Source organism: Borostomias antarcticus (assembly GCF_949987555.1).
Source record: "Borostomias antarcticus genome assembly, chromosome: 30".
NCBI classification, from domain to species: Eukaryota; Metazoa; Chordata; class Actinopteri; order Stomiiformes; family Stomiidae; genus Borostomias; species Borostomias antarcticus.
Window position 1 is genome coordinate 3,634,651 of NC_140263.1, and position 15,307 is coordinate 3,649,957.

The 15,307-nt window shown below is 47.0% G+C and overlaps 1 protein-coding gene across 1 annotated transcript in view; it reads right to left on the minus strand.

Moving 5' to 3' along the window:
- Positions 1-15,307, minus strand: part of cntfr (ciliary neurotrophic factor receptor) — a gene marked incomplete at both ends in the record, with an annotated part of 56,965 nt that overhangs the window by 17,330 nt on the left and 24,328 nt on the right. The window contains 3 exons of the mRNA XM_084460144.1: positions 10,050-10,213; positions 10,968-11,134; positions 12,376-12,519. Of these exons, the coding sequence (XP_084316270.1) occupies positions 10,050-10,213; positions 10,968-11,134; positions 12,376-12,519 (475 nt within the window). The remainder of the gene's footprint in view (positions 1-10,049; positions 10,214-10,967; positions 11,135-12,375; positions 12,520-15,307) is intronic.

The window sequence follows — 15,307 nt, forward strand, 5'->3', positions numbered from 1 at the left end:
AGATTCCTAGTAGGAAGCTTTTTGGTCGCCACACACCACAAACCACTGAGGATTATTGTGTTTACAACCAAAAAGTATCGGTTTGTTTATTTAGTTGAAAAGCCTGGGGAATGTTTTGGTTTTTTTGGTAGAGGCATCATAAACGTAGTTCTTGTTTGGATCTCTGTGTTTGCCTCCATCTTGGATGGTGGATGTGTGTGCGTCATTAACCCTGCTCCTGCTGGGACGGTGGCTACTGGAAAGGAGAAGGCCGACATGTTTGAAAGAAGCTACTATTCTCTCCTTCTCTCTCTCTCTCTCTCCCCCTCTCTCTCTCTCTCTCTGTCATAGCGAGGTAGAAGAGTTCTGACATGCGTAGCCACAGACACATGAGCTGACAACACTGTTCTGACACATACGCACACACACGCACACACACACACACACACACACATCGCGGGTCCTGCATTCCAGATATAATCTCATCTCCCAGGCTCCTCTCTGGCAGCCGGCCCATGCATGACTGACTGAGACCGGCTCACAACAAGCACTCATCAGAGCACAGACCTACAATACACACCTCCTAACCACACACACACACACACACACACACACACACACACACACACACACACACACACACACACACACACACCTAGTACACACACACACACACACACACCTAGTACACACACTCACAACAAGCACTCATCAGAGCACAGGACGCCTGACCTACAATACACACCTCCTAACCTCACACACACACACACACTCACACACACACACACTCACACACACACACACCTAGTACAGACACACACACACACACTAACACACACAACAAGCACTCATCAGAGCACAGACCTACAATACACACCTAACCTCCTCACACACACACACACACACACACACACACACACACACACACACACACACACACACCTAGTACACACTCACAACAAGCACTCATCAGAGCACAGGACCTGACCTATAATACACACCTCCTAACCTCCTCACACACACACACACACACACACACCTAGTACACACACACACACTCACACACACACACACACACACACACACACACCTAGTACACACACACACACACACACACACACACACACACCCAGTACACACACACACACACACACACACACACACCTAGTACACACAAACGCACACACATAGTACACACACACACACCTAGTACACACACACACACACCTAGTACACGCACACACACACACACCTAGTCCACACACACACCTAGTCCACACACACACACACACACACACACACACCTAGTACAGACACACACACACACACATCTAGTACACACACACACCTAGTACACACACACACACACACCTAGTACAGACACACACACACACAAACATACACACACACACCTAGTACACACACACACACACCTAGTACAGACATACACACACACACACACACCTAGTACACACACACACACCTAGTACAGACACACACACACACACACACACACACACCTAGTACACACACACACACACCTAGTACAGACACACACACACACACACACACAACTAGTACAGACACACACACACACACATCGAGGAGGGAGCAGAGAGGAGGAGGAGGGGAGTATGAAGAGGAGGAGGAGGTAGAGAGGGCTGATGAGTGTGTCTGTTTTAGTGGAAAGAGAAGCCAATTACGTGTCTCTGTCAGCGTTCTCTCAGACGGGCTGTGATGGCGGCGAGGGAGGCTGGCGGAATGGGACCTGTCACTCAACATAATGAGACACGCACACACACACACACACACACACACACACACACACACACACACTGTGCTCCCCAACAGGTTTCTGAATAACTGTCTGTTTTTCTCTACAGGACCAAAGGGGCCTTTAATCAACCACACGGTGACACAGGTACACAACACACACACACCCACACAAAAGTGAACGCCGACGCAGCACTCAACACACACACACACACACACACTCTGTCTCTCCCTCCATCTCAGAATTTGCCCTCTGCATTATCGTCCTCCTCCAGGGGTAGTCATGAGCAGTGGGCAGCCATCGTTCATGTTCAGTGTGTGTGTCTATGTGTGTGTTAGAGTGTGTGTGTGTGTGTGTGTGTACATGTGCGTGTCTATGTGTGTGTGTGTGTGTGTGTTAGAGTGTGTGTGTCTATGTGTGTGTTAGAGTGTGTGTGTGTGTGTGTGTGTGTGTACATGTGCGTGTCTACGTGTGTGTGTGTGTGTGTTAGAGTGTGTGTGTCTATGTGTGTGTTAGAGTGTGTGTGTGTGTTTGTGTGTGTGCCAGCTCAAGGATAGCTCCACTAATGGAGAAATCGATACAGCAGAGAGGAGGGGATCGCGTTCATTTGTCACAGTTCTACCTCTCGTGGAACAAAAGAACAAAAGAAAAACACAGTTCCTCACCACAGCCGTGGGCTGGAGACACGGCTTCTATCTCAGCCCCTGCTGTCTCTGGCGTGTCTACTCTGGCTCTACTGTGTCTCTACTGTGTCTCTGCTGTGTCTCTACTCACAGTGAAATGCTTCTGTGACTGGCTGTGAAATGTTGTTGCCTGTATTGAAGAGAGCTAATGTCTTTCTGTCTCCTGGCTTGTGTCTCTACCCTGTCTCTACTCGGCCTCTACTCCTAGCTGAGTTTCTACTGAGGCTCGGTTGTGTTTCTAGTGAGGCTGTGTTCTAATGAGGCTGTGTTCTGAGGCTGTGTTCTACTGAGGCTGTGTTTCTACTGAGGCTTTGTTTCTACTGAGGCTGTGTTCTACTGAGGCTGTGTTCTACTGAGGCTGTGTTCTACTGAGACTTGTTCTACTGAGACTTGTTCTACTGAGACTTGTTCTACTGAGACTTGTTCTACTGAGGTTGTGTTCTACTGAGGCTGTGTTCTCCTGAGGCTGTGTTCTCCTGAGGCTGTGTTCTCCTGAGGCTGTGTTCTACTGAGGCTGTGTTCTAGTGAGGCTGTGTTCTCCTGAGGCTGTGTTCTCCTGAGGCTGTGTTCTAGTGAGGCTGTGTTCTAGTGAGACTGTGTTCTCCTGAGGCTGTGTTCTACTGAGGCTGATTTTATACTGAGGCTGTGTTCTAGTGAGGCTGTGTTCTAGTGAGGCTGTGTTCTAGTGAGGCTGTGTCCTTCTCCTGAGCTGTGTTCTACTGAGGCTGTGTTTCTACTGAGGCTTTGTTTCTACTGAGGCTGTGTTCTAGTGAGGCTGTGTTCTAGTGAGGCTGTGTTCTAGTGAGGCTGTGTTCTCCTGAGGCTGTGTGTTCTAGTGAGGCTGTGTTCTAGTGAGGCTGTGTTCTCCTGAGGCTGTGTTCTAGTGAGGCTGTGTTCTCCTGAGGCTGTGTTCTAGTGAGGCTGTGTTCTAGTGAGGCTGTGTTCTCCTGAGGCTGTGTTCTAGTGAGGCTGTGTTCTAGTGAGGCTGTGTTCTCCTGAGGCTGTGTTCTAGTGAGGCTGTGTTCTAGTGAGGCTGTGTTCTAGTGAGGCTGTGTTCTCCTGAGGCTGTGTTCTAGTGAGGCTGTGTTCTAGTGAGGCTGTGTTCTAGTGAGGCTGTGTTCTCCTGAGGCTGTGTTCTACTGAGGCTGTGTTCTAGTAAGGCTGTGTTCTAGTAAGGCTGTGTTCTAGTGAGGCTGTGTTCTCCTGAGGCTGTGTTCTAGTGAGGCTGTGTTCTAGTGAGGCTGTGTTCTAGTGAGGCTGTGTTCTCCTGAGGCTGTGTTCTACTGAGGCTGTGTTCTAGTGAGGCTGTGTTCTACCGAGGCTGTGTTCTAGTGAGGCCGTGTTCTAGTGAGGCTGTGTTCTAGTGAGGCTGTGTTCTAGTGAGGCTGTGTTATACTGAGGCTGTGTTCTACTGAGGCTGTGTTCTAGTGAGGCTGTGTTCTAGTGAGGCTGTGTTCTACTGAGGCTGTGTTCTAGTGAGGCCGTGTTCTAGTGAGGCTGTGTTCTAGTGAGGCTGTGTTCTCCTGAGGCTGTGTTCTAGTGAGGCTATGTTCTACTGAGGCTGTGTTCTACCGAGGCTGTGTTCTACCGAGGCTGTGTTCTAGTGAGGCTGTGTTCTAGTGATGCTGTGTTCTAGTGAGGCTGTGTTCAAGTGAGGCTGTGTTCTAGTGAGGCTGTGTTCTAGTGAGGCTGTGTTCTTGTGAGGCTGTGTTCTAGTGAGGCTGTGTTCTAGTGAGGCTGTGTTCTACTGAGGCTGTGTTCTACTGAGGCTGTGTTCTACTGAGGCTGTGTTCTAGTGAGGCTGTGTTTCTACTGAGGCTGTGTTCTAGTGAGGCTGTGTTCTAGTGAGGCTGTGTTCTAGTGAGGCTGTGTTCTCCTGAGGCTGTGTTCTACTGAGGCTGTGTTCTCCTGAGGCTGTGTTCTCCTGAGGCTGTGTTCTCCTGAGGCTGTGTTCTAGTGAGGCTGTGTTCTAGTGAGGCTGTGTTCTAGTGAGGCTGTGTTCTAGTGAGGCTGTGTTCTAGTGAGGCTGTGTTCTCCTGAGGCTGTGTTCTCCTGAGGCTGTGTTCTAGTGAGGCTGTGTTCTAGTGAGGCTGTGTTCTAGTGAGGCTGTGTTCTAGTGAGGCTGTGTTCTAGTGAGGCTGTGTTCTACTGAGGCTGTGTTCTAGTGAGGCTGTGTTCTAGTGAGGCTGTGTTCTAGTGAGGCTGTGTTCTCCTGAGGCTGTGTGTTCTAGGGGGGAACAGAAGCAGAGGGTTGGTTCTGGTCTGGAGGAGGAGCAGAGTTTCACTGAGACAGTGTTCTGACACCAGGTCTGTCTTATGATGAATAGCCTGTCGGCCTGTTTGTGTGTGTGTGTGTGTGTGTGTGTGTTGTGTGCGTTTGTCCTTTAGATTTGCTGTTTTCCACAAACAAGGTTTAACATTTATCAAATGACAAAGGAGTCGCTGACTTTCCTCTTGACACACACACACACACACGCACGCACACACACACACACACACACACTGGGTTAGTCAACTACTGATTAAATTCTGTCTTAATAAACTAATGATTAAAGACTAGGTTAGTACTTGTGGTATTTCATAGAGGAAATCTCGGTCTTTGAGCAGATTTAGAAGGCTTGGTTCACAGTGTATTTCTCCTATAGTCTCCGAATGAGGACAAGTCTCATCGTTGAATCATTGAATTTCACTAATTTTATGAAAGCCATGATACACCGCATGATATTAGATGAGTACCTACTTCTCAAACTCATCTTTGTTCTCCTTCTGGATGTAATTGAATCATGACAAACGTATTTATCTACCAAATCAACATCGGGTCACACACTGTTCAATAGCTCTGATGTGAGGTTATAGTCCAAGCCTACCTCAACACACTTTTCCACTTTTGCATTTTGTTCAATGTTATTAAATGTAATGTAAATACATTATTTTACAAACGGTTGTTTTGTGGTACTATTTCTGGGGTATTTTACGAATACTGAGATATTTGGCAAGCAGACACATTTTGGCATGACACAGCCACATATCACTAGCCTAGCCTATGGAAAAATATATGATATATTGTAAAGTCCTCATTTATGTTTCATATATCCCTAACATAAATGGGTATTTTCCAATTGTTTGCAATTAAAGGGGTGAACAGGTTTTTGGTGTAAGAGTAATTTCACATTCATTATTTTTTATACAGTCTTACAAGTCTTAAAATGAAAGCAAAAATTAATCTTACACCAATCCATCAATGCTATGGCTTTACTGGTGACATAATTACATGCAATCAAAATTAACAAGTGAAAAGCAATGGGTAGGCTTATTCAGCCAATCAATCAATCAATCAAAGCTTTATTTGTATAGCGCATTTCATACCCAGAGGGTATTCATTTTCATTCATTCATTCATTTCATATTCAGTCACCTATAACAACACTTTGACAGTCATCAAATAGGCTATGCACCCATCTCTCCACAGAGGTGAGAGAGGCTATCCCTCTACCCCCCAGCCTACCTGACTCACTCATTATTCTCTCCCCTCGCAACCACACTGCTAGCCTCCTGTGAACCCTTGAACGAGGATATTTTAGGGGATGCAATTCAGGTTTTACCTCTAATTTCAGATGTTTTTCTCATTTGTTGTCACAATAAATCATCAAATTAACTATTTGTGTGTTAAACTGCAAGGGTCAGAATATAATCACGATTGGTTTCAGCTGTCACATTTATCACGCTTGATCATTGGTAGATTAACACCGTACGAATGTTTAATAAAACAGACTTGTACCATAATTTCTGCACTCATATCTGCGCTGGCTTCAGCATTCCATTGATAAATGAGGTCCATTGTCTCAATGAGCAGGAGCCATTATGCAGGAATGTCTGTGCTGGAATGGCGACCCCCCCCCGGACCCCCCCGGACCCCCTGCCGTTTAGATCACCTAGGGTGTCAACATGAATGAAACCTCCATCCTGACTGACGAGGAAGCTGGGAATGTGTTGCCCCATAATCCAACACGAGTTCAAGTGCATATCCCATTATGGTGTTACAGTATTTATTGATTATATATTAGTATAACTCTATAGAGTGTTATTAAAAACTGACGAGGGGTCGTAATCCTTAACACCGCTGTCATCAGTATAATACCAGTGAGTGTTATTAAAAAGGACCAAAAAAATCAAACGGATCCTGTTTAACAATCTATATTTATATATATATATATATAAACAGGATTGGTGACAAAGCGCAGCCCTGGTGGAGACCAACCCCCACCGGAAAGGAAGACACGTACTGCCGAGGACACGGACACAGCTCTCGCTCTGGGTGTACAGGGATTGGATGGCCCTAAGTAGGGACCCCCTCACCCCATACTCCCGCATAACCCTCCACAAGACCTCTCGAGGGACCCGGTCGTAAGCCTTCTCCAAGTCCACAAAACACATGTAGACGGGTTGGGCAAACTCCCAAGCCCCCTCTAAGATCTAGCCTACTGTAACCAACAAATCAATTTCCATCTCCGTTTGCAATACATGGCTGGTGCATATTCCCCTTGTTATGCTTAAATTATGCTAGCCAGCAAGTTCTCAAGCAGGACTGGCTTTATCCAAAGCGACAGTAGTACCACTCTACTCGCCAGAATAGCACAAGTGCACCTTCTTTCTAAACAAATTCCCTACATTCTTTCGCTTATGAATTAGAGAAATTGAATTAGAAAATCATCATTTTTGATCATTGACTCGAACAAACCAATTTGTTGTTCAGTGATTATACGGATCTGATAATAGGCCTAAATCATGTTTGCCCATATCTGCTGTGAGGTTTAAAATAGTCCTATTCATCTCTTGGACAGACGTCGACTTATTTGTAAAAACATTCACACACCCTAATATTTATTCACGAGTAGGCCAACAAACTGCTGCGAATTGAGGGAATGATGCTTCGTTTTGAATAAATGTTAAAATATGTTTTATTTTACAGTAATAGCTGTAGTAACCGTTGTATAAAAGCAATAAACCACTCAAGGCCGTGTGTTATAGTGATTTTATAACAGCTAGGGGGGTTTTAGGCACTCCGCTTCGCTTCATCGTCTAACAACGCCCTCTAGCTGTTATAAATTCACTATAACACACGGCCTCTCATGGTTTATTGCTTAATTATACAACGGTTAGTTCTGCTTCTTGATTCTGATTGGCTGGAAGCCGTGTTAATACTCTTGACTCCCTTGTAGACCCTTGGGAAGGCGACCGAGCTTTTTCGGTGGTGGCCCCCAAGCTGTGGAACAGTCTGCCACTGCAAATTAGTTCCGCCCAGACCCTAGATGTTTTCAAGTCACAGTTGAAGAATCACTTGTTTTCAGTAGCTTTTGAGGCTTGTTAGGCCATACAGGTACATCCCTAATCGTGTTGTGTTCGTTTATTGTATTGAATGTTAACTTACACTTTATATTGTGTTTTGTATTTGTCTGTTTTTATATTTTTACTAATTTCTCCACAGATTTTGCAAAATTGTTCCAGTTTTTTTTTTCTCCTCACAGCCTCACGTTAACAACAACCTTCAACAAATTTTCGTGCCACTGGCTATTTAAATGTAGGGTTACAGATCTTGGAACAGTTAATAGTTTTTAATATTCTTAAAACGACGGAAAGGGTCAGGGTTGTGTTTTATCATATTTCGCTTTATTGTAAATGCAAATGTACATTACAGCCAAGACAAGTTGAGATGGTGACGTCATCAAGGACGCGCAGCTGTTCCAATTGCAGAATGACCGTCCTGCATCCTCCCGTACTTGGGTGTTCGTACTCCCGAGTCAAACTTACCAAGTACGAACTAGCTACACAACTCCGAACTTACCAAGTACGAACTAGCTACACAACTCCGAACTTACCAAGTACGAACTAGCTACACAACTCTGAACTTACCAAAGACGAACTAGCTACACAACTCTGAACTTACCAAGTACGAACTAGCTACACAACTCCGAACTTACCAAGTACGAACTAGCTACACAACTCCGAACTTACCAAGTACGAACTAGCTACACAACTCTGAACTTACCAAGTACGAACTAGCTACACAACTCCGAACTTACCAAGTACGAACTAGCTACACAACTCCGAACTTACGAAGTACGAACTAGTACGAACTAGCTACACAACTCCGAACTTACCAAGTACAAACTAGCTACACAACTCTGAACTTACCAAGTACGAACTAGCTACACAACTCTGAACTTACCAAAGACGAACTAGCTACACAACTCTGAACTTACCAAGTACAAACTAGCTACACAACTCCGAACTTACCAAGTACGAACTAGCTACACAACCCCGAACTTACCAAGTAGGAACTAGCTACACAACTCCGAACTATCAAGTAGGAAGTAGCTACACAACTCCGAACTTACCAAGTACGAACTAGCTACACAACTCCGAACTTACGAAGTACGAACTAGTACGAACTAGCTACACAACTCCGAACTTACCAAGTACAAACTAGCTACACAACTCTGAACTTACCAAAGACGAACTAGCTACACAACTCTGAACTTACCAAGTACGAACTAGCTACACAACTCCGAACTTACCAAGTACGAACTAGCTACACAACTCCGAACTTACCAAGTACGAACTAGCTACACAACTCCGAACTTACCAAGTAGGAACTAGCTACACAACTCCGAACTATCAAGTAGGATGTAGCTACACAACTCCGAACTTACCAAGTACGAACTAGCTACACAACTCCGAACTTACCAAGTACGAACTAGCTACACAACTCCGAACTTCGCGTACTTGGTATTGAGAAACAGCCCATCTGTTTCTCCTTTTCTTTTTGTCTGTATATGTTTAGGTGCGTGTGTTTATGTTTTGGTGTGTGTGTGTGTATATTTAGGTGTGTGTGTTTAGGTATGTGTGTGAGCGTGTTTTAGGTGTGTTGTGGGTGTGGGTGACAGAGAATGAGAGCCAGCGTGTTTTTGTTAAAGTTTTGTGTGTTTGTATGTGTGCGTGTGTGCGAGTGTGTGTGTGTGTGTGTATGTGTGTGTGAGAGAGAGAGAGAGAGCGAGCAAGCGTGTGTGGGTGTGAGCAAGCATGTCCTTTCTTTCTTTCTGTCTGTCTGTCTGTCTGTCTGCCTGCCTGTCTGTCTGACTGTCTCTCTGTAGCTGGTCAGTAGTTCTGTCTCTACAGAGGTGAGACACATGGTTCCCATTAGAACCCAGACAGAGGGGATAGATCAGCTTTCAGACACTCATGCTGATGTACAGATACACACACACTCACACACACACACACACACACACACACACACGTGACTCTGATATAATGGTGTTCTGTGACACATACGTTAAAATAATGATGTTTCACAGACTGATCCCAGGGCTGCCAGCAATTAGCATATCATTAGCATGCGATTGGGTATTCCTGTCATGTCTGAAGCTGCGTTGACAGGCCGTCTGGGAGGCCGGGGCGGTGACAGGCAGGCCCGGAACATTCCATCTCCCAGCATGCCCAGCTCTCTGATGTTCCCAGGGCTCGCACTGTTCAGGGATCTCAGGCTTCCTCTCAACGTTAGATCAGGGACACACACACACACACACACACACACACACACAGGTGTGTACTCACGTGTTGCCACTGGTCTCGGATGAGAGGTCTGTAGCGCAGGAAGTACTTGAGGGGGAAGCTGTCCACGTCGGGCCAGGTCGACGGGCTGGACCATGTGACCTCCAGACGCTTCAGGTTGTTAGGGATGGGCGTGGCCACAACGCGCTCGGGGGGATCGGGTTTCACTGCGGGGACACAGACAGGTCAGGGGTCAGGGGTCAAGCTGTGCGTGTGTGTGTGTGTGAGAACTAGCATGAACGGTATAATGACTACTGAAGCATGTAAACACGTCCCTCCCTCCCTCTCTTTCTCCCTCTTCTCTTGGGGCAATGTTGTGGTGATGTTCAGGTGATGTTGATGTGATGTTTAGGTGATGTTCAGGTGATGTTGATGTGATATTGAGGTGATGTGGTGATGTTCAGGTGATGTTGTTCAGGTGATGTTCAGGTAATGTTCAGGTGATGTTGTGGTGATGTTGCAGTGTTGGAGTCATGCCGTGGTGATATTGTGGTGGTGTTGAGGTGATGTTGTAGTCAGGTGATGTTGTAGTCATGCCGTGGTGGTGTTGTAGTGATGTTGTAGTCATGCTGTGGTGATGTGGATGTGATATTGAGGTGATGTTGAGGTGATATTGAGGTGATGTTGAAGTGATGTTCAGGTGATGTTGTAGTCATGCTGTGGTGATATTGTGGTGGTGTTGAGGTGATGTAGTCATGCTGTGGTGATATTGTTTTGGTTTTGAGGTGATGTTGTAGTCATGCCGTGGTGATATTGTGGTGGTGTTGAGGTGATGTTGTAGTCATGCCGTGGTGATATTGTGGTGGTGTTGAGGTGATATTGTAGTGATGTTTTAGTGATGTTGAGGTGATGTGGTGGTTTGTTGTGGTGACATTGTGGTGTGTTGAGGTGATCTTGGTGACGTCGTGGCGATGTCCCTACCTATGTTGGACTCCTCAAAGCTGATGGTGGTGGAGTTGCGTCCCAGCGCGTTGACGGCCGTGACGTTGACCCGATACGGGAAGCTGGAGAAGACCTCGGGGAAACGCACATGGCAGCGGTTCTTATGGACCGCATCCCGCTGCACCTCCAGAGACTTCTGGTTATGCCTGTAGGGGGCGGAGTGTGGGGGGGGGCGGAGTCGAGGGTTCGAGAGAGATTTTTAGGTGTCTGTCCTCTGGTCCAGCGGGGTCTGTGGTCCTCAGGCTAGCCCCCCGGGGAGGACGTCTGTCCTGAGGACAACAGCTGCATCCCCCCCCCCCCTCCTCCTATTCCTCCTCCTCATCCCTCATCCCTTCTCCTCCTCTCTCATCCATCCCCTGCCCTTCAGACACAACCCCAGTTAAATGCTAAACACACACTAAACATGCTGGTGGAGACACACGCGCACACAAAAACACACACACAACACACACACACACACACACACACACACACTAAACATGCTGGTGGAGACACACGCACACAAAAACACACACACACACACACACACACACTAAACATGCTGGTGGAGACACACGCACACAAACACACACACGCACACAAACACACACACACACACACACTAAACATGCTGGTGGAAACACACACGCACACAAAAACACACACACACACACACTAAACATGCTGGTGGACGGATCTGGAGACACGCGCACACAAAAACACACACACACACACACAAAAACACACACACAAAACACACACACAAAGACGACGGGGGTACTAAAGTAGGACTGCTGATTATTCTAGAGATCAGCATGCGGGTGCTGATCTGTAATCATTTAGGGGTCATTGGACAGGGATTGGACAGTGGCTGCGACCTCTGCTGTGTGTTGTAAATACTCGTTCTGATAACTTATTAAGGTGTGTGTGTGGGGGGGGGGGGGGGGGGGGTTCTGGGGGGGGCAGAGGTACTGGGGGAGACAGGGAGAGGAGAAGCCAGCTCTCTATTTCTCTCCCCCTCTCTCTCTCTCCCTCTTTCTCTCTCTCTCTCTCTCTCCTTCTCTCTCTCTCTCCTTCTCTCTCCCTCTCCTTCTCTCTCCCTCTCTCTCTCTCCTTCCCCCCCCTCTCTCTCTCCCTCTCTCTCTCTCCTTCTCTCTCCCTCTCTCTCTCCCTCTCTCTCTCTCCTTCTCTCTCCTTCTCTCTCCTTCTCTCTTCCTCTCTTTCTCTCCTTCTCTCTCCCTCTCTCTCTCTCCTTCTCTCTCCCGCCTCTCTCTCTCTCTCCCCCCTGGCGCCCTCATCTTTCATTCTCTCCCCGTTTTGTAATCTTTCTCTCTTTCTTCTCCACTGCGGGTGTGCTTATGTCCCTGTTACACACACACACACACACACACACACGTCAGATGCTTACTGGACGGTAACCAGGAAGTCGGTGGGTATGGAGGTGGGCTGCTGCAGGTGCCAGCTGCAGTAGAAGCCTTTGGGGTAGGTGTTCGACCGGCACGTCACGCTGGGCTCCCTAGGGGGCGCTGGAGAGACAGGGACAAACAGATATCTGTCACTTTACCTTCTCAAAGGCTCAATGCTTTTAGAAAATAGTCATAATAATAATAATAATAAGAAGAAGTAAGTATGCACATTTTATTTAGCACAGAAAACTCTAAAGTGGTTCACACATTAAAATGCATACAAAGAATCAACCAAATTAAACACAGGACAACAGGCATAAACATGACTGAAGAAGAAGAAGAAGGAGGAGAAGAAGAAGGAGGAGGAGGAGAATAAGTGGAAGAAGAAGAATGAGGAGGAGAAGAAGAAGGAGGAGAAGGAGGAGAAGAAGGAGGAGGAGGAGAGGAAGAACAAGGAGAAGAAGGAGGAGGAGGAGAAGAAGAACAAGAAGAAGAATAAGAAGGAGGAGGAGAAGAAGAACAAGAAGAAGAAGAAGAAGACGACCCAAAGACACAGGTGGTCACCCGGATATTTGCTTAGTTGATGTAGTTAGTGAGAGAGGGAGAGGGGGCATAGAAAGGGTTTGGAATTAAGACAGCAACCCTCGCCTCCTTTCCTTCTCTCCACCTCTCCTCTCCTCCTCTCCCCTCCTCCTCTCATCTCCTGAGTTCAACCAGTACTTGACCCTATTCTAAAAGTAAAAGTACAGACACACACACACACACACAATCCAGCTCACAGATGATTGCCTTTGCGGAAGGTCAACCAACAGCAATCTCTGCTGTGTGTGTGTGTGTGTGTGTGTGTGCGTCTGTCCCTCACTATGGCAACAACAGAGGACATGAGCTCTGTCAATCAATTTGATCAATCAGTGAGATCAGCATCAATCATAGGTCACCTCCAGAGTTAATAGTACAAATGGACAGTATTAAATATAGCTTGGAATAGCAATACGGGGGCCATGACATCAGCAACATGTGGTCAATCCGAGCGACCTTCTAGACAAAGTCAATACAGCGGGTAAAATATTAGAATGTAATATGATGGTAACGTAAAATCCTTATTTATATTATGGTAACGGAAAATCCTTATTTAAATTTGTGCGATATGGCGGAAAATGATGCCATAGGCTACGTTGAACTTGGATTGAGACGAGGAATCCAATGGTACCTCATTAATGGAAATTGTTGACATGTTGGTGGCGCTAGAGTTCTCGAGGTGTTGTCATGGGACTTGGTGACGATAGTCATGGTTCTGTGTCCGATCTTTGAGCCAAATTTCACAACTTTTTTCCCTAAGGTTCTGCCATAAACTCAAGTCTCAGTCAAGGCTGGACCCTAGCTTTCCCCAGCTCTGTGTGTGTGTGTGTGTGTGTGTGTGTGCGCGTGTGTGTGTGTGTGTGATGCAAGATGATAGCGCTTATCTTTGCTGTCCTCCCCTGTCCCGAATCTCAACAGGGGAACAATGACACGCTTCCCAGGCTGCATCAGGACAGCCATCACACTCGGGGGAGGCGTTCTACTCTCCTCTGCTCTGACGCATCACACAATCACTCTGCCTCTCTCTCTATCTGTCACTCTGTCCGTCTGGACTGTTTCATATTTCACTTGTCCGACAGAATTGTTTCGTATTTAACGATAAAACTATTCTATTAGAAAGTGAGAAGGGGAAAGGGGGTGGGGAGAGGAGGAGGAGAGAGGAGGGGAGAGGAGGAGAAGAGAAGGAGAGAGAGGAGGGGAGCTCTGCAGTGTGGGAGACATTGTTACCGGGGTCAGTAGGGAAACGTCAAGCTGCCGGCTGACATGAAAGACCGGGGGAGTGAGAGGGAGGCGCGGGGGGAGGGGGGTTAGTGAATGGGGGGCAAGCCCTCCTATCATCGCCACGCTCTGATCTGACACCCACCCCACATCCATCCCCCGCCCCCCACCACCAAACCCCTCCGCACCCTTTCAAACTGTCTGGCCCTGGCATCCCGGGAATGTCTGTCTATTGGAAACAGCAGTGAGAGGAAGATGACCTGGGGGGGGCCGGGGGGGGTGGGGTAACAGAACACACAAGGTAGGTGGTGGTGAGATCAGTGGGAGAGAGGAGCGTGGGGGTGGGTGTGGGGGGAGGAAGTGACCCGGGACACAGGAAGTGCCTCTGACAGGGAGAGGAACTGGCGTCTGAACGGCCCCAGCCCCTAAATGGTAAATGGATGGCACATGGACCGTACTTATACAAGCGCTTTTAACCGAAGCGCTTTACAATGAAGGCTTCTCGTTCACCCGTTCACACGCGCGTTCACACACCGGTGGCGGCAGCTGCCGTGCGAGGTGCTAGCCTGCTCGTTGGGAGCAATTTGGGGTTCGGTGTCTTTGCCCGAGGGGACTTCAGCATGTGGACAGGAGGAGCCGGGATTCCAACCGCCAACCCTGCGACCCGCTCTACCTCCTGAGCCCCTACTCCTACCCCTGATTATGATTATTATTATTAGTAGTAGTAATAGTAGTAGCGGTAGTAGTAGTAGTAGTAATAGTAGTAGTAGTAGTAATAGTAGTAGCGGTAGTAGTAGTAGTAGCGGTAGTAGTAGTAGTAGTAGTAGTAATAGTAGTAGTAATAGTAGTAGTAGTAGTAGTAGTAGTTATAGTAGTAGTAGTAGTAGTGGTAGTGGTAGTAGTAGTAGTAGTAGTAGTGGTAGTAGTAGTAGTAATAGTAGTAGTAGTAGTAGTGGTAGTGGTAGTAGTAGTAGTAGTAGTAATAGTAGTAATAGTAGTAGTAGTAGTAGTGGTAGTAATAGTAGTAATAGTAGTAGTAATAGTAGTAGTAGTAGTAGTAGCAGTAGTAGTAGTAAGGAGAAAGAGAGAGAGAGAGAGAGAGGAAGATGAGGAAAAGTGGAAGTCATCTGGCTGGTC